This window comes from Lutra lutra, chromosome 5, assembly GCF_902655055.1.
Source record: "Lutra lutra chromosome 5, mLutLut1.2, whole genome shotgun sequence".
Taxonomy (NCBI): Eukaryota; Metazoa; Chordata; class Mammalia; order Carnivora; family Mustelidae; genus Lutra; species Lutra lutra.
The window spans coordinates 69081661-69102493 of NC_062282.1; the positions used below are offsets into that span (position 1 = coordinate 69081661).

At 39.2% G+C, this 20833-nt stretch overlaps 1 protein-coding gene across 1 annotated transcript in view; it reads left to right on the forward strand.

Moving 5' to 3' along the window:
• Window positions 1–328: 328 nt before the first annotated feature.
• ADAMTS19 (ADAM metallopeptidase with thrombospondin type 1 motif 19) overlaps window positions 329–20833 on the forward strand; it is a 273564-nt gene continuing 253059 nt past the window's right edge. The window contains exons 1-2 of the mRNA XM_047731597.1: window positions 329–496; window positions 1106–1752. Of these exons, the coding sequence (XP_047587553.1) occupies window positions 424–496; window positions 1106–1752 (720 nt within the window). The 5' untranslated portion in view covers window positions 329–423. The remainder of the gene's footprint in view (window positions 497–1105; window positions 1753–20833) is intronic.

Below are 20833 nucleotides of genomic sequence, written 5' to 3' on the forward strand. Positions count from 1 at the left end.
GGCAGTCCTCCCTCCTGTCCGGAGGCAGCACTGCCAGCCTTGCGCCCGCCGGCTCACTCCTGAACTTTGGGTCTATCCTGTGGGGCTCCGGAAACTATCGCAGCGTCCAGAACACAGAAAATAGACTCATCACCTAATTCGCCAGGGAGCCAGAGCGCTGCGGGGCCGCGGCTCTGCTTGCCCCCGCTCCTCCCCCCACCCCACCCCACCCCACCCCACCTCCGCCTGGGCTCGGGCAGCCTCTCGGAGTCACACAGCAACCCCCCGCTCCCACCCCCGGCAGACAAAGGGCCTGGGCAAACTCGCCGCCCGGCCTCCTTGCGCTCCGGGGAGGCGGCGGCGCCTGCGGTGGATCGCGCAAGGAGGCGCGCGCGGAGCAGGGAGCCGCGGCCGCGGGAGCGCGGTCCCGGAAAGAGCCGCGAGATGCGCCTTACTCACATCTGCTGCTGCTGCCTCCTTTACCAGCTGGGGGTCTTGTCGAATGGGATCGTTGCAGGTAAGTTCTTCCGAGACTTTCGGCTGGCTTTCCAACTTCCCCAGCGGAAACCGAGAACGCACGGGGAGGCAGGGCTGGTGCAGCCGGTGCGCGGTGAGCAGGGCTCAGTGGGTAGCAATAAAAAGGAGCGTGCGGGTGCAGATGAGGCGGGCATGCTCGCGAGCGAAATGCACTCCTTTTGACCTCATTTTAAGCGTCGTGGAATGATTAGCTTTCCTCTAATGAGAGCAGTAATATTTGCGTTTACAGCACCTGGAGGAAAACGGGGAAGTACAGCAATTGATAGCGAGGCTTTGCTCTGACATATGCTTAAGAAAGTAATGTCTTTGCACCGGTTTTCCTTCACCAACTAAGTGGTGTCACCAAACTTTGCTGCCCCACTCATTCTCCCCTCCCCCCATATCATCGTACTTTTATTTTGAAAATGTGGGGTCTGTAATCTGATCGCAAGCCTTCAGGGGTTGCAAGAGTTTCAAGGACTAGACGGGTGGTCTCCAACACATTAACACGAGAACCTTGTGTCCCAACCGAATGTGAGCCTGGGAATGCTTGTGCTACCGGAACCGCGGCACTTTAAGCCCCGCACTTCTCTGTCTGCCCCGCCCGCAGGGCTGCAGTTCGCCCCCGACCGCGAGGAGTGGGAAGTCGTGTTTCCTGCACTCTGGCGCCGGGAGCCAGTGGACGCGGCCGGCGGCAGCGGGGGCAGCGCGGACCCAGGCTGGGTGCGCGGCGCAGGCGCCCGGGCGCAGGCGGCCGGCAGCTCACGCGAGGTGCGCTCCGTGGCCCCGGCGCCGCTGGTGGAGCCCGCGGAGGGCCAGTCCGAGCCCCGGCCCCAGCCTCGGCCGCTGTCGCCGCCGGCGGGTGAGGAGGACGAGGAGTTCGAATCGCAGGAACTGCCGCGGGGATCCAGCGGAGCTACCGCCCTGTCCCCGGGCGCCCCGGCCTCGTGGCAACCGCCGCCCCCACAGCCACCCCGGTCTCCTCCCCCGGCCCAGGAAGCCGAGCCGGACGGCGACGAGGTACTGCTGCGGATCCCGGCCTTCTCCCGGGACCTGTACTTGCTGCTCCGGAGAGATGGCCGCTTCCTGGCGCCGCGCTTCGAGGTGGAACAGCGGCCGAGTCCCGGCCCGGGCCCAACTCGGGCAGCAGCCGCCTCCCGCCCTCCCGCGCCGCCCGACGCCTCCTGCTTCTACACCGGGGCGGTGCTGCGGCACCCTGGCTCGCTGGCCTCTTTCAGCACCTGTGGAGGTGGCCTGGTAAGCGCCCTTCCTTCCCCAGCTCTCACTTTCCCGCCACTCCGCCCTCTCCCCTCACACACCGGGCTGGTTTGACCGTCCCTCATCCCCTTCCAAAGTGGTCGCCCTGAACTTCACCCTTGTCTCCACTACGCAGGAAGTCTAACCGGTTTATCTCCCATTGAACATCTCCAGGGCAGTGAGTGAATCTGAAGGCTAATTGGGCGGATGAACAGCCTTCTCCTTCTACATGGTTATAGGTTTCTTTTGATTACTGTATCAAACTACCTCCTGGTACCTCTTCCCACTGGTTTTACTTCTTTCTGTTTTCCAAAATAAGCCCACCACGTGGTGTCTTTTCGGAGTGTGGAAGACAGCCAATCTGCTCACCACAGTCTCCTCCGGGTCTGCCCCCACCCCCAGTTCTGCATTTATTATAAAAAAAAAAATTTTTTTTAATGTCCTACTTCAAAGTTGTCAGAACAGTTCTCTAGGGAATTACATTCTGACAGCTGTCTAGAATTTAAACACATGCATAGCCACGCTGGACACCTGTTCAGCGGTGTCGGGGGTGGGGGTGGGGACAGGAGTGGAGGAGTCACCAAAAGACTGGGAGCTGTGGACAGATGAATGACCTTAGAACCCAGTCGGTATGCAAAGGGTCATGGTTCTGTGGTTTAACTTTTTCTTTTCTGAGGTTTACATTTTACCTGGTGGGAGTTGGCTTTTCTTCTCTCCACTCCATGGTAGAAAGTAATAGGGGTGGGAGCCTCGCTGAGAGGCCTGTTGTAATGGGAAAATAGAAACCATTTGCGCTGTCTGAACAATGGAGATCATCTTTGGATTTTCTCTTCTCTGCCCTGACCCAGGTTTGGGGATGATTGTTACCTCCTGTAAGTTGGCCTTTACTTTATGGTAAAGTATACATAACATAAAATTTACCCTTTAACCATTTTTAGATGTACACTTCAGAGGCATTAAGTACCTTCACCTTATTGTACATCCATCATCATTGTGGCCTTTATTACTGGTTTAATACAAAACCCACAAGATATTGAAAATGCTCATGTGATTTGTGACTTCATTTTGCTGTTTCTAATGAGCCATTGATGAAATCCACAAAGACTTATCTGAAAACAACCTGCTCATTTCTAGAAGAATCTAATAGAAATGGAGAGCAGAAAATATCTGCACAATCAAAGCCACCCAAAGTCATGAAATGGAAAAAGATGGTCAAAATCCAGACAAAATGAAACTGGAAATTTTTACCTATGCCCTCCTAAGGTCTCATAGTCCAATGATGTAAATTGCTGGACAGGGCTATATTTTACCAGATGCTCATAATGATGAATATTCAAATATGGACATTTTTAGCCATGAGTGAAAAAAGTTGGCATGGAAAAAATACACGAAAAGCTTTTTAAAATGTTTTTTGTGGAACTGATGTTTGAACACTTCACTGGGGGAAACATTTTGTGGGGCTTTCATTGTCCACTAGTTTTTGGCCAGGGATTAAATAATTACATATAGAAAGTTCCTGGTGTGGTAGAAGCAATAGGGGATAAAGCATTTCACTGTGTTGAAATGTGGGCTTTTGGTCACATTTTCCAAATGAGCTATGCTTTCTCTCCATACTTACGGGAGCAAAGTTAGAATTATGAGTAGGTTTTTCATAGACTGAATAGGAGTTTGACATACCTCTCTGTTTATCATGTTGGACTTTTACTCACTTTTCCTATTAGCCACATATGTATATGTTCTGAACTGGGAAGTCTTTGTTATTGAGGAAATCTGACGTTGCCAGCAATACAGTACAGCAGTCAGACGTTTGAGTTAAAAGTTAGGCAGATAGCCAAGAAGAGTGGGTTTGTTACTCCAGACTCTACCATGCCAGCCCCTTCTCCCTTATGAGAGTGGATTAGGAAAGAGAGCATAATTTTGTTATCTGAGCTCTGACATTGGCTTGTACCCTGACAATTGACAAGTCCCTTACCTCTCTGGGCTTCAGTTTTCATTAGTTAAATGAGAGAATTGGATGATTTAATTAAAAACTGGAGGATAGAATTGAAATTCTATTAGATGTTTAATGTATCCTGTGTCCTCCACTAGGGATTTACAGGTTAGGAGAAGGACAGCATACATAAGTGGTTATGACCCGGGTATCTATGGAGCAGTGAGGTGCTGAATCAAATCCTATTCTTGCTATGGATCCATCTTGGGAAGGTGGGGAAGGCTTCCCAAAGCAGAGTTCAACTGAAGCATGAAGAGGCTTTTCCCAGGCAGAACAAGGCTAAAGAGTGTTTTAGGTAGAGAGATGATGCTGGAGACATAAAAGTAGAGACCTATCAAGGAAATGAAAATAAGAACCTCCTGTGACTGGGCTAGAAGGTCCAATAAGGGGAAATGACCCTAAAATATCTGGTGAGATCAGACCTCAAAAGCCTTGTCGGCTAGACTATAGGCTGTTCCAAACTATTGATTATCATAAGTCTGTCTACATTGTGCTCTGTATTTCCAGAAATCTGTGATTCTCTAATTCTAATGTGAGGAGTCACGATGACTTTCTGTGGGGGTGAATTATTTATAAACGCAACTGCTTTTTTTTTTTTTTTTAAGATTTTATTTATTTATTTATTTGACAGATAGAGATCACAAGCAGGCAGAGAGGCAGGCAGAGAGAGAGGAGGAAGCAGGCTCCCTGCCAAGCAGAGAGCCCGATGCGGGGCTCGATCCCAGGACCCTGAGATCCTGACCTGAGCCGAAGGCAGCGGCTTAACCCACTGAGCCACCCAGGCGCCCCATAAACGCAACTGCTTTTAATTTGCAACAGTTTTTTTTTTTCTTCTTCCCAGTAAGTGAAAGCTTTCTGATCATTAGTTTCCTAGAAAAGAGTAGATATTTAAATGTACCGTCTCCTCCCCTCTTTTAGCAGCTAGCTTTGTCTTCTGGTGCCTGAACTCCTCCACACCTTTTGGATTAGTGTATATTTGAAAAGATCCAAGAGTCTCTATCGGGGAGATAGATCATCAACTACCCAGTCCTGCACAGTGGTAAACATTTATAAGGTTGGCCAATTCATTCTCCAGATACCAGTCTGCTTGTGCAATGAAAGGGGAAGTGCTAGAATAGATATTTTGGGTATATGATCAGGAGCTGCCTCTTCAAAGTACTTAATCTTTCTGGATCTCATTTTTCCTATTTATAAAACACACAAATTTTATTTGCATATCTAGCAATAGATGTATGAAGTGTTCTTGCTATTTCTGTTTCCCCTTCTTAGTCTCTAATATTGAACAGTAATCTTATCTGAGCAACATAGTAGATCCAGGGGGCACATAAATATCCTAATACTAAACAATGAAACATTTGATAAATAAGTCTTCTGGGCAAGACATTGTGCAGATATGGAGAATACAAAAAGGAGATGAAAAAGCCTTGATGTATGTTTCAAGGAGCTTCCAGCCTGGTGTGCCAGTGACAGATGGAAACAGGGAAATACAACAGCTGAGATAGCTACAAATGTAGTATGCCCCAAGTGCTTTGATGCTACTTTCTTAAATATTTCTCTTCATTTTCAAACACTGTAAGATACCTGGTTCTGGGTCAGCACTCAGTAAAAATCACTGGACAAAATACAGCATATACAGTACTTTATTATGTTTTAAATAAGTCTATAAAAATTAAAATACAAAAATGCAACAAATTAAATTTTATGAAAGAGTACAATTATATTGGCCCCAAACTAACATATTAGTTTTTGTTTTTATTTTTGTTTTTGTTTTTTAAAAGCACACCTAAGCAGAATAAACTAGGTGACTACACACATTGCCTGTGGTTCCCTTACAATGGATTGTTGGAATGGTTATCATTAATATTTGGATTATTCTTCCAGGATGATAAAGAGTGACTACTTAAACTTTATCCCCATAATTTTTAAGTTTTATACAGTACTCATTTTGATTAGCTCTTTAAAGAGAATCTTCAGCCTTGTGTAAATTCAATTGTTTTGGGCAGTTTATTCCTTTTTTCTTGTATCACAGTATTCGATGCCACAGCAAGTTCTGAAGAGTTAAATATTTTAGGATATCTATTCCATCAAGGCACTTTCTCAGGTACCAGTACTAAGGCAGGAGAGGAGAGTGTCCAGGCAGGGTTGGGGCAAGGGTTGTGCACTAGCAGAACTGGGAAGAAGTGGCATGAACATCCAAATGAAAAAAAGTAAAGATTGCCGACTAATCTCACACATCCACCTTCTTGGTTCAAGCCAAGTCTTAGGAGCCACAGAAAAGATCTTCTAAATAAATCTAAAGCAATATTATAAAAGAATGCCATTAGTAACTCAGACATGTTGAATATCTCCTGAAAGACTGAAAACAGTTTGGGGTGGATTCATGGAGAACGCGGAGACATTAGGAAACCTCCATGAACGGTGGAGGCTTTACCAGAAGTGCAGGGAGCAGGAATGCAGGGAGCAGAAGTGGCATTGACTTTTTCTCATGTCCAGTTAATGACCAGCATTGGAATCCACATGTGCGTGTCTAGGCAAGAGGACAAAGACAGAGCTTTCCCAGGCATTTTGGTGACACCAGAGGACACAGAGGACACAGCATCTCCCCTTTCAAAAGATGATCTATTGGCTCCCTGCCCCCAGCAGGCGGCCCACCTGTTTCATCAAATAACCGGAGGAGTCACCACAGATAAGTGAGAGGGGAAATCGAAAAGATATGAGCTGACACCCAAGAATATCACACTTTTAAGAAAATGACTCGCATAAAGGAGAGTCATCAAACTCTGGCCAGTTAATATACAAAGCAACAAAATTAATAGAATAAATGGAGCATAAGAGCGAATATATATTCATGGACAAAATAAATTTTAAAAAATACAGCAATACCTGCTGTCCAGAAAAAAATGATTAGTTACAATGGATCTAAAAATAAGTTGTCACTAGAATTAAAAACTCCATCAATGAACTGACAGGTAAATTTCTGATCTAGAAGATCAGGCCCAGAAATTCTCCCAGAATATAATATAAAGGACAAATGTGTCAACAGTATGAAAGAAAAGTTGTGAGCCGTGAATCCTAGGTTTGGATGTTCAAATTTGTCTAATAGTAGTTAACTTTTAAAATAACTGAAAGGATAGAATTTTGTTTATGTGAGTATAGTGTAATTTATTTGACCATTGTCCTGTTGTTCCAGTTTTTTCACTTTTATAAGTAACTCCAGGATAAACACACTTATACAGTACATTGAACACACATCTGATTATTTACCTCCACCCATTTATAAAGGATAGAATTTTTAAAATGCATGCAATGTACCCTAAACATTTGATTCTAATTTAAATCACATATATATGTGATTTATATATATATCATATATATTATATTTATATACATAAATATATGTATATTTATTTTATCAAATATTATATGATAAATATTTATCATATGTGTGTGTGTGTGTATATATATATATTTATCAGCCAAGCTTTGGATGTGAAGTCATACAGGTGAACCTCACCCAGTAGGCATACAAACCATTTCCAATATAGACTTTTATATTTGGAAGAAAAACTAAAGACACACTCAATATAACTTATGTGTAGAATCCTGGACTTTTAAAAATTTCATATCTTTTACAGCTGCTTCATCCCGAATAAAATTAGAGTCATTTTCCTTTAGCAACTTAACCTTTCTCAAGCTTTTCCAAAATTTTCAAGGGAACAAAGACACTTTTGCACTTGTATTTTGCTGTTTAATATTTAGTGTCATAATTACATGATTACAGAATATTGTACCTATGTGTGTTCAAGCAAATGCAGCTGATTCCTGGTTAACACACAGGCTGACTGTTGGAAATAGTTGCGTGTAGCAAGACAAGGGAGGAATGTACGAACTCTGCGCATTCTGCATGTTGTGTGCCTTGGTGACCGTATTTTTAAGATGGTGTGTAGAGTGTTATTTAATTCAGCGATTTGGGTTGATTCGGCTGATATAACTAACATGGGTTAGACAGATAGTTTTTCTGTGTCACAATCACATTTCCAGAAATAAAGGAAGACGTGCACCTCCAGATCGAAGGACAAGTCACCAAGCTCACAGTGGTATAAGTAGAGACCCACGCCTAGACACACTGTGGGAGAATATTAGAAAATCAAAGAGAAAGAGAAAATTCTCTTAATGAGGGAATGATTATCTCTATTGGAATGAGTGTCAGACACTAGAGGATCATGAGTTGATTGTTTGAGAGTTCTGAGGAAATAGGATTTTGAATCCTGGACTCAGCCCAACACCAGTCATCATTTTTTTCAAGTTTTAATTTAAATTCCAGTTAGTTAACAAACAGTGTAATATTAGTTTCAGGTGTAGAATTTAGTGATTCATCACTTCCATCACTTCCAACACCCAATCTCTGGTCATCACAACAAGTGCCCTCCTTACTACTCCTTGCCTGTTTAACCTGTCTCCCCACCCACCTTCCCTCCAGTTTTTTCTCTATAGTTAAGAGCCAAATAACCATGCAAACTTAAAGGCAAAATAATATCATTTTCAAAGTTATAAGGACTCAAACTTTACCAAACAACCTCCAAAATTGTATGCAATGAAAAGTCTTCCTCCAACCCTTTCCCAGTTATTGCTAGATTCCTTCCTAGATGTAGCTGGGGTTATTAGTTTCTAGTGTGTGGTCTAGAAGCAGTTGATTAAGCTTATATTATTTGTATACACACACATGCATGCACATGTGAGATTACCACATGAGTGCACAGAAAGAGTCTCCTTTATTTTTTTGATAGTTCCCTTTATCTGATTATAAGTATGCTCCTTAATCTACTTAATCTGTTTGGTGTTGAAGTCCACTTGATTAATTCTAGTATTTTCCTATTAAATAACAGCACTGAATAAATAGGACTCTGTAGAGATACCATTTTGCTTATGTAATGTAAATCTTTGTCAAAGGGCATGTTGTACTGGTAATTTGGGGTGATGATGTCTGACTGTACCCCACAGTGGTGGTACCACTCTGTACTCTTCAGGCCAGTGGAGTATGAGAGTACATCTTTCCTCTATGCTTTTACCAATATGGGTGGTGTTAAAGACATTGATGTTTCTGAGATCTAATAGGCAAAAAATAAAATAAAATAAAATAAAATTCCCTCAGTACAATTTTAATTGACATTTTGGGGGTATTTTTTGTGAGGCTGAGCATCTTTTCATATTTTTATTCTTACTTCCTTTCCTGTGAATGTTGTGTTCATGTCTGGTAGTCATTTTTTCATTAGAATTTTAGTCTTTTTCATTTCTATTCCAGAGCTCTTTCTGTATTAGTATTTTAACAAGATAAATGTTAATAATGAAATAATAATGTTAAGTGTAGAAAGTTTGGAAAATATATGAAATAAGTCATCTGTAAGCTTACCATCTATAGATAGTCACGTTTTAGTGGATATGCTGAAAAGGAAATATGAGTATCAAATAAACACAATTGTTCTCAAATTTATTAGTAAGCTAGTAAAAGCAAATTTCCTCCGACATCATTGCTGGTTCATTCGGTTGGCACAAATTATGCAATTTGATAATATCCATAGGGCATGCTTGGAGAACACTTAATCTTACGCATTGTAGGAGAGCAAACTGGTCGAGTCTTTTGTATTGTATGTACTTAAATTTTAAATGCTTACCCTTCTTTTCAGGAATATTCATATGTGCGCAAAAGACTTACATATTGAGCCTCTTCATTAAAATATTGTTTTCAAGGGCAGAACATTGTAAATAGTCATCATTAGGGGGTGACTTACATAGATATATTGTGCTGAATGCCTGGAGAAAAAAAAGATAAAAGTCATTCCTTGTTTCAGTATACATATAGTCTTCAAGGAACTGTTGCTTTGCTTCAGCTTCTTGCCCTCCCTACATCCCTCACAACTCTGTGATTTAGTCAGTGTTCAGTATGCCTTTATCACCTTGAAGAACGCATCTCTTTAAGGCATTCTATGGTTTTCTGGTTTAAGATTCAGGATGGCATATATGATTGTTGTCCTACCAGTGGTGACACATGAGAATTTTCTGTATGTAGATTGTGCAGACCCTCCAGTCTTATTTAAGGCAATAATACAGTGAATTCTAATAAAAAATTAATCTTAGAAGAATCATCGTGCTGAAGGATTGACATTGTACATTAAAAGTCAATAAATTATTTAATCATATATTAATCTATATCTTAATATCTTGAATTCAGGCATGGGCCAATTTTATGAGAATAAATTTGTTTAATAATACTTGCTTATTAAATATTTAATTATTAACATTAATATTTTGTATGTACTTGGAATTTATTAGTTGAATCATAGTGTGGTATACTTTTTAAATTCAGGAAATTCTTTACAGGAGCCTTCAAGTATTTTCTATGCAACACTAAAACAGCACATTTTTATTGAGCTCACGCACAATTGAATGTTTCCGCGTAATTGCAGTTATATTTTTATCCCAGATGGTTTCATGGATTTCTTTGTACAAAGTAACGCATAATCAGAGGAGTTCCAGGTTCCTGATAGATGGGAAGTGTCTTACCTTAGGAAAGCAATCTTGACATATTTTGAGGCAGTGGGACAACCAGTAGTCCCTCTTGGATTATGATTTGGGGGGGGGTTTCCTGAAAGGAAATTTTAAGATTCCCTTGGCTAAGCAAGGACCATAACTTGCTTCAGAGTGCATTTAGGGTGCAGCCATAGTGAGCACATCATCTTGTCTCCATCTCATCTTTATTCTCATGCCAAACCCTAGACTGAGAGAAGTGAGAAAATGGGAACTAAGCCATTTTAATGCTACCCAGATATTTCTACAGAATTATTGCGTGACAGTGTTGAGAAGGCCCTTGGGGTTTAGAGAGTTTAGTACTTGACTTTTCCAACAAGAGAAACTTGATTCCATTTCATAATTAATGTGCATATATCTGTAATAAATTATTAACTGTTTAGGCTTTAAGTCAAATGATTAGGAAATAGAGCTGATGAGCCCAGGCCAATTTTGGCATTATTTAACATATTCTGCTTTCCATTGAAAAAAAAAGTAAGATCTAAACATTTGTTTTTTGGTTTTTTTTTTTTCCTTCACAAGCACATAAAGATGTTTTGCCCCAGATTTTTTTTTTTCCCTCTTATTTCTGCCAGGCTTTGTCTAAAAAATATGACCACTTTCTGCAGTGAGCCACATCACTGGCTCTTTGCTCATGCTTCTTGCTGCTTTTTTTCTTAAAATTTGGTGTGCAGATAGCTTTATCAAAATCATGGTGGTAAGTGTGAGGTTAGGGAGTTGGGAATTCTCCATTTAAATCAGAATTCCAGACTGGGTCTCAGATCCAAGAAATGCATTTAAAAAGAACCCAAGGTGATTCTTGTGCAAGCTAAAATTTGAGGGTGGCCACTAGGAATTTAAGAAACAAACCAGATGAATATATGGGAAGAGGGAAAAAAAGAGAGAGAGGGAAGCAAATCATAAGAGACTCTTGATGGTAGAGAACAAATTGAGGGTTGATGGAGGAAGCGGGGCCAGAGACAGGCTAAATGGTGATGGGCATTAAGGAGGGCACTTGTTATCATGAGCACTGGGTTTTGTACAGAAGTGATGAATCACTAAATTCTGCTGGTGAAACCAATATTACATTATGTGTTCACTAACTAGAATTTAAATTTTGAGTGGCTTTGAAAACTCTAGCACTCACCATCTTTCACGACTAGAGTTACATCCAACAAACTTTACACCCTAGGTGTCTTGAATGGATTTTATTGCTCCTTATTAGGTCCTGTAGTGAATTTGGATACCTTCTGTCCTTGTCTTTAACATCCTCCCAGAACCCACTCAGATCTCATTGAGCTGGAAAGGATTTTATGGATTTCAAGTCATTATTCAAAAAGTTATAAATATGTGCTCATTAGTTGGGAGGTGATATAGTGGGACCTTTATGCCAGTATGAATGTTTTTCTACTCTTTAGGTGAAAAAGTATATAGAAACTGAAACTTGCTTCTCATTTTAGAATTTGGAAGTCAACAAAGGCAAATAATTTCGAAGTGCCACCAACAGTTGTATGGGTAATGTAACAGGAAACTTATTCCAGCTGTTTCACAATTGTTATTGTAATGAAATAAAATTGATTGGCAACACAGGAAGAAACATACATTCAGCTTGAAGGGGGTCTATGGTGGCAGCCATTTTAGATGTGAATAAGTGAAGACAGAGGCACATTGCTGTGGAACATTAGAAAAATCACTGAGAAAATTATAAACTCCTTGCAAGAAATTACCTACTCTGGAATGGCAAGGCACTGTGATAGGGTTAAGAGGACCTTTGGAAATATGTAAGAATTAAATGGTAAGCTATCTCAAATGGCAGAAATAGCTAAAAAGAAATAAAATAGCAAGTCTCATCTATTCATTTACATTCTGTGGATGTCAATTTGGATGTCATGAGCCCTGTAAAACTCATTAGAATTAATAGCCAAAACATATCAACCTGCTTAGAGGAATGACCAGGCAGATAATCACATCAACAATCTGATAGATGCAAATGATGTATTTCTGTTATTACTTGGATCCCAATGTGTGTGAGTAAAATGTGATAGGTACATTTTCATTATAAAAGTGTTATATTACCAGCAGATGTTTTAGCATACCCAGTTCATAGATGGGCAGTTCAGTTTTTGACCAAGGAACTTATGTATAATTAGCATAAAGTCTTTGTGTTGTTTTCTGCTCTGGTTGTGTGCTTGCAAATAGAACACATAGCATTTCAGAATTTTATTACAACAAAATAGAAAGTTTGAGTCATTTATCACACAAGTAACAATTATGTATAAATATAACTAACAAAGCATAATGTCTGAGTGATTCATTATGGAAATATGTCTTTTAATTTAATTTAACATCCTCTCTTTTGTCTACTAACATATATAATCCCTTTGTCTCTGTAGATCTCCAGTTAAAATCTTGTCAGTTCACAATAGGCAGTTCTAATTAGTAATGTTTTAAAAAGTATTGAATCAGGGGCGCCGGGTGGCTCAGTGGGTTAAAGCCTCTGCCTTTGGCTCAGGTCATGATCTTGGGGTTCTGGGATCGAGCTCTGCATCGAGCTCTCTGCTTAGCGAGGAGCCTGCTTCCTCCTCTCTCTCTGTCTGCCCCTCTGCTACTTGTGATCTCTCTGTCAAATAAATAAACAAAATATTTTAAAAAGTGTTGAATCAGTATCTTAAGTTGAATGTTGCTATGCAAAAATTTTTCTAAGTAGAATCTATTTCTCATGAGTAAGATAGATTCATGAATATGCTGAGCTGATTTTTGTAGGGTAAGTCATTATTTAAAATGTAACATAAAGGATATTGTGAATGCTTTTTTTCTACTATCTTTTTTTTTACTGGTATGATTTATCTACCCTAAAATTCACCCAAATGTACAATGCAGTGACTTTTAGTACATTTACAGAATTGTGCAACCATAGCCACTAACCAGTTTTAGAACATTTCCATCATCCCCAAGTGGTCACTCATACCCATTTCCAGTCACCCTGTTCCTACCCCCAGTGCCAGGAAACCACTAATTTACTTTCTGTTTCAATAGATTTGCCTTTATGTTTCTTAAAATGAAATCATACAAAATTTGGTCTCTTGTGTTTAAGGCTTAAACTTAGTGTAATGTTTTTGAGGTTAGTCTGAGTGGTAGCATGTATCAGTAGTTCACCTTTTTTCTTGCTGGATAATAAACAATTGTTTTTAAAAAAATTTTTTTTAAAGGGTTCTATATATTTATTTGAGAGAGAGAGAGAGAGAGCATAAGTACGGGGAGTGAGAGAGACAAGCAGAACTATGGTGAGCTTGGAGCCCAGTGCAGGGCTCGAGTCCAGGACTCTGAGATCATGACCCGAATGGAAATCAAGAGTCTGATTAACCATCTGAGCCATCCAGGCGCCCCAATAAGCCATTTTTTATACAACACCACATTTTGTTTATCTCTTTGTAAGTTGGGGACATTTGGGTTGCTTTTACTTTTTCACTTATGAATAACGGTAATGTGAATAGTCATTGTGTAGGTATATATTTTCATATCCCGGGGGTAGACATCTAAGAGTGGAGTTGCTGGGTCATTTGGTAAATGTATTTAGGAAATTGGCAAGTTCTTTTACAAAGTACTGTGCCAGTTTATATTCCTACCAGCAATGTATCAGCATTCCAGTTTCTCCACATACTCAACAACACCTGTTATTATCTCATTTTGATCATAACTACTCTATGACTGTGCAGTGGTATCTCCTTGTGGTTTTAATTTGCATTTTTCTGATGGCTGTATGGAGCAGCTTGTCATCTGCTGTCTCATAGCTACTCATAAATCATCTTGGGTGAAATGCATATCAGATCTTTTGCCTGTTTTAAGTTAGGGTTTTTTTTTTTTTTTATTATTTGGTTTCAAGAGTTCTTTATATACTTGGGTGTAAATGTTTTTTCAGACATATGATTTGCTACTGTTTTCTTCCAGTCTCTGAATTTCTATTCAGTTTCTTAATGGTGTCTTCTAAAGCTAATTTTTACAAATTTTGAAAAAAAATCCAGTTTATCTTTTTTTTTTTTTTTTTCTTTATCAAATGTACTTTTGGTGTTGTATCTAAGAACTCTGGTCTAACTTGAAGTTGCATAGACTTTCTCCCACTGGTGGCATAGGTCTTCTTCCATACTTCTGGTTTTCATATTTAGGTCTACGATTTATTCTGAGTTAGTTTTTGTGTATGGTGTGAAGTCAGGGTCCAGATTAATCTCTTTGCATGTATATATCCAATTTCTTTCAACACTGTTTACTGGAAAGTTCATTCTTTGCTCATGAAATGCCATAGGACTTTTGTTGAAAGTCAACCATAAATACAAGTTTACTTTTGAATAATTTGTACTCTTCCTTATATACATAAATATGTTTATCCTTATGTAATATATTTTGAGTTTGGGAACTTCAAGTTTGATTTCTTTTCAAAAAATCTTTTGGCTATTCTCTATCCTTTGCATTTCTATCAAAATTTTAGGATCAGATTGTTAATATTGACATAGGGTCTGCTGGACTTTGATAGGAATTGTGTTTAAAGATCGGTTTGGGGAGTAATTCCATCTGAAACAACACAGAAGCTTTTTTGTTATCTGGAAGTTGTTATTATTAAAGCAGTCCTTAGGGGATTTTTTTTTCATTATAATTTAACTTTATTAAGAATTACTTCCTGTGAAAATCTTATCTCTTTCATGCAAATTTGACTTAATACATTTCTCTTTATTTTTATGATATAATGTTCTAGATCTTAAAAATAGCAATTATACTTTAATTATTTTTAAATAAGCCTTAAAATTCTTCCAAACCTTTAACTGCATTTTTTTGTTATTCATTTTTTTAAAAATTTTTAATTTCTTTTCAGAGTAACAGTATTCATTGTTTTTGCACCACACCCAGTGCTCCATGCAATCCGTGCCCTCTCCAATACCAACCACCTGGTTCCCCCAACCTCCCACCCCCAGCCCCTTCAAAACCCTCAGATTGTTTTTCAGAGTCCATAGTCTCTCATGGTTCACCTCCCCTTCCAATTTCCCCCAGCTCCCTTCTCCTCTCCATCTTCCCTTGTCCTCCATGCTATTTGTTATGCTCCACAAATACGTGAAACCATATGATACTTGACTCTCTCTGCTTGACTTATTTCACTCAGCATAATCTCTTCCAGTCCTGTCCATGTTGCTACAAAAGTTGGGTATTCATCCTTTCTCATGGAGGCATAATACTCCATAGTGTATATGGACCACATCTTCCTTATCCATTCGTCCGTTGAAGGGCATCTTGGTTCTTTCCACAGTTTGGCAACCATGGCCATTGCTGCTATAAACATTGGGGTACAGATGGCCCTTCTTTTCACTCCATCTGTATCTTTGGGGCAAATACCCAGTAGTGCAATTGCAGGGTCATAGGGAAGCTCTATTTTTAATTTCTTGAGGAATCTCCACACTGTTCTCCAAAGTGGCTGCACCAACTTGCTTAGGGGATGTTTTTAAACACTGCATTGATTGATAAGGAACAGAATTAGCTACTGATAGCTCATATTATAGTGTACAAGATTTAAAATTCATAAGGATTTATGAGAACAAGGAAAGCCACTCATTTGGAGTTATACAAATAAGATATACAAAATAGGAAGTTGTACACTTAGTGTCTTTGCACAATTAGGATGTGAATCTAGGTATCATATTCCAGTGCTGCTTCATATATCCCATTGCTGTGAAAAAGACCAACATTGTTAGTGTCAGGTTCAAAAAAAATAAACAAGTAAGTCCAAACAAACAGAAAATCCAAGAAGTAGATCTTAGTCAAAAGCATTCAGACTTATTCCCTAAATGTAAATTGATATCCAAATAATTCTGTTTATTTAAATGGAGCCAAGATTTCCAGTATATAGCCTTTTATTAAAAACCAAAGCAATATGATTTCTCTGGTAATATGAGTATAGACAGATGTCTTCCAGCTATATGAATCATGATTGAGGAAATGTTACAAAAATAAGGAGCCTTAGACAGTTAATGTCCGTGTCATTAATTTAATAATGATATAAACAGGCCTCATAAAAAATAGAAATATTATATTTAGTTAATTCCAGTGGATAATTTTCACATTTTAGCAGGTTTTACATAGGGTTGTGTTATAAAACTGACAGCATTGTAGAATTAATGAAATTTAATATGAAAGCAAATGTGGTCTTGGTGTCATGTTAGGAAGTGAACGTTTATGAATGCGTAGTTGCAACTTGTTCTGGAAAAACTTGGCTTGTAAAATAAAAAGTAGTGATATCCAAGTAGTTATATTTAAATCTTTGGTTTTGAGTGATAATGTAGGGAGATATACACAGGAAATCTTTATAGGTTTTTTTTCTTAATGTGCTTAAATTTCTTCTGCTGAACTTGTCTGTAGGTCAGGATTAAACCAGATTTTCATCCCTGTACATCTTAAATTTGAGCTGTAAGAAATAGAATGATGGTCCAAGAATTCTTCCAGGATAGGTGCTTTGGAGTGGTTAGTGGAAAATGGACAAGACATGTTTACAAATACCACCTGAAAAATTGGGTCCAAACTTAAGCTGGTAGAATAGTAAATTAAAGAAATATGTTTGACCACTAATTTAATTCCCCTGATGGTTTATTTCTATAGTTCTTTCTCCTTGTCAGCCCCAAGAGCTTACGTAATCTATGTGAATTGACACAGTCTTCCTTGGAGGGAGGTACAGTCTTGAAGGAGGTCAACAGTTGGAAAGATGAAAGAGGATAAGCAAATCTACTGGTGCATATTTAGAATGTGTTCTAAGCTTAGGAATGTGGAAAGCCCTTATTTCTATTTGAAATGCTTTTGGAATAACATACTATTGCATCCCTGGGGACAGCCCAGCACTGCACATCAGTGTGGTTTAAGAGAGCTCCAAAACATTTGCCTATAGTTAGCTCAGTTGTGGTATTTTAGTAAGTGTTCTAATAACTTGGCTGCTCTTGCCTTGGCTGTGGAAACTCCACAAGTGCACAGTGTCCAATTTTTGGGTGCTTGGTCACATGGTCTTACGTGTTCTGAACCTATTAATAACTCACCATAGACTTGTAAGAGAATACATCAGACTTGATATTGGAACTGCGTAATCAACCGTCTACTTAATCCTTCTCTCATTTCTTTCCATTACCCATTCCACTAGAAGATACACACTCAGTTCTGTTCAGTGCTTATATTCCCTCCCATTCCTGTAATTCTGAAATGGATTCCAATAAATTAGTCTTGGAGACTTAAAAAAATACAATGTAAGTGCCAAAGAAGATAATGAAGGACCTCCATAATGCTATCAATGGTTATAATTGTGATAATAACAGGTCTGTAAGGTACTTTATAGTTTATAAGCTGCATTTACAAAATCTTTTGATTGTGGTATGTCTACACATTTTTAGAAAATAAGTGACCTGCTCCAACAAATGCATAGGTGTGAGTAGCTTTCCATACCCTGGCAGTGGTATACAAGAGACATGCCTGCAAGAAATAGAGGTATTGGACTTTTCTATTAATCATACCTACAAGGGCAGGAAGCAGGTGACACCTCTACCTTTTTCTTTTTCAGATCAATAAAGATTGGCGAATAGAATTCTATTTGCATCAATTTTTAAAAAGAAAGACTCTAGGCTCAGTATATAATACCTGTATTTACTGAGCACCTTGATACCCTGTACTCACACTCACACTCATATTGCCATACAGCATGGCTGATTTTCATAGAAACCCACTAAGATACACGCTCTTGATTGATTTTATAGATGAGATGCTGAAGCTTATGGATATTGAGTAAATCACCCATATCAAGCAGCTGGTAACGCTAGGAGGTAAAATTCAAAGTCACACCTGTGTGTGTGTGTGTGTTTGTGTGTGTGTTCTGTGTCTATGTGTATGTGTGAGTGCATGTGTGAGCATGCATGTGTACATGGTGAAAATCTTTTGTTACTTCAGTTTTATTTATCAGAGATGTATAACATTCACATCATTTTAATTCTTTGATCCAAGGTATAGGGTAGAAATTGACATGGAGTAGATATAAGAAAAGAATTTGACATATTAGAAATTACTAGTTTTTTTGAGAGGCCCAGAGAGGGTTGGGGGAGGAGTAAGGGGGAGGGAGAGAGAGAAGCTCCATCTCACGACCCTGAGATCCTGACCTGAGCTGAAATCAAGAGTCAGACGCTTAACTGACTGAGCCTCCCAAGCTCCCAGAAATTACTGATTTTTAATGTAACCTATCTTTCCTTACTCCTTCTAGTTGCTGTTCTTGTATTAGTATTCTCAAAAGTTTAAAACAATAAATTAGCACACAGTAGAGGGATTTTCTTTAAAAAATTTGCCTGTCAGAGTCCAATACCATAAACACTTCTGAAACCAAAGAATTTATTAATGTCACTTGCCAGTTTCATTGTTAGAAAATGCTTTTGGAAAATCCTGGGATCTTGGAATTAATCTTGGTTTTGTTCTTTGGAATGCATAGAATTCTTTATCTCTCTTATGACAGTCAGCAATGACTGTGACAATAGCTACAAACAGAATGATAATTTATGAGTCAGTTCAGTTTGGGACATTGTACCTGGTGGTTTTTAAGAGTTACCTGAGTAGTTTTTATAGTAATCCTGTGAGGAAGGTGTCCTTATACCCATTTTGTTGATCAGGAAGTTGAGGAATTTGCTTGAGGTCTCCAAGGAAGTAAGCTTGGAATCAAATCCAGGTGTGCCTGGTTTGAAAGTTAATACTCTGTATGGAAGTGATTTGAAGATTGAGTTCTGCAGGACTATGAAGTTCTGAAGTGTTCTTTCAGAAGTTGCCAGGTTTCAGGTTTTGGAGTGAGGGAGAATGAAGGGGAGGGTTAAGAGTAGAAGGTGAACTCTAGGCTCTTCTAAACCTGAGTGTCATCATCTCTGTTGTTTTGTGTTTAATATCATGTCATTTTCATGGAATATTTGGTTTGAAAAGTTTCCAAGTAGAATAAAAAATTTTAGGGACACCTGGGTGGCTCAACCATTAGGCATCTGCCTTTGGCTCAGGTCCTGGGTCCTGGGATTGAGCCTTGCATCAGGCTCCCTGCTCCGTGGAGAGCCTGTTTCTCCTTCTTACACTCCCCTTGTTTGTGTTCCCTCTCTTGCTGTCTCTCTATCAAATAAGTGAATTAAATTAAAAAAAAAAAAAGAAAGAAAGAAAGGACATGGTCCTGACTGAATGTGAGACTACAAACTTAATCTAAATTAAAAAAAAAAAAAGTTTTATTGGAACTCCTAGAACTTTGACTTCCAGCCATGATGAAACAGGAGCTAGAATATCAAGCAAACTACGTGAATTAACAGTGGTTTTTTTCAGGCATCGGGCAAACAGTAGCACATGGCAGTCATTTCTGAGAGAAAAGATACCCATGAAGAATCCAAGCATATGTCCCAGTTTACAGCCTGAGGAAGGCTGTGGCACTGAAGGAACAAAACTTGATCCCGGGGTTTTTACTGAATTAAAAAGACAGGATTGGGATATGAGAGGAGTTGAGGAGGCTAGAATTTGCTGAAGAGCTAAAAACTTGGTGCGTTTAAAAATAAAAATAATCGATAAATGATTTTTTAAGGAAAAAAGGTAAAAAACACAAATGCTCAATGTAAATAGAGAATAGAGTGAGGATATTATTACAAATGCAGTAGGCATGAAAGGGATAACAAGGGACTATAATGAACAACTTTGTAACAATAAATTCAGTGACTTAGACAAAATGGACAAATAATGTCATAAAACACCCAAGCTCCCTGAAGAAAAATTAGTAAATCTGAACAGCATTCTTTCTTTCTCCTTCTCTCTCTCTTTTTAAAAATATTTATTTATTTGAGAGAGGTGGGGGTGGGGGCAGGGCTTGAGCAAGGTTTGGAGGGGCAGAGGGAAAGAATCTGACGCAGACTCCCTGCCAAGCACAGAGCCTGACGCAGAGTTCAATCTCAGGATCCTATGATCATGACCTGAGCTGAAATGGAGTCAAACACTTAACTGACTGAGCCAACCAGGTGCTCCGGAACAGCATTATTTCTATTGAGAAATTGAATTTGTAGTTAAAAACTCTTTCCAGGCAAAAGTGACTCACCTCATGAATTCTGTCAATTTAAGGGCCTTCAGTCATCCAGACGCCATGTTAGGTGTCAAGTTGAATTATCCCCTCACCATTTTCATTTTTCTGTACCATATACACGTAATGGAAGATACTTTGTGTGGGGTATTTTGTTACTTTTATTGTTCCAAATTAAGAGAACTACTAAGTTTCTTAATTCCCAGAGAACACAATGATCCAAAAAAAAATTTCCATCATATTATATATAGATTTGCAAAATTTCAGTTAAGTGCTACTCTAAACACTTATTTACGTTGCAATAGAACTTGTGAGAACCAAGAACTGTTATTGACGATGTTCCATGACATCTCTGTAACTGTCCATTACCGTCTACACCATCCTGTCCTGCTGATCATGGACCTCTTATTTACATTTCTGGAGATCACACCATCACC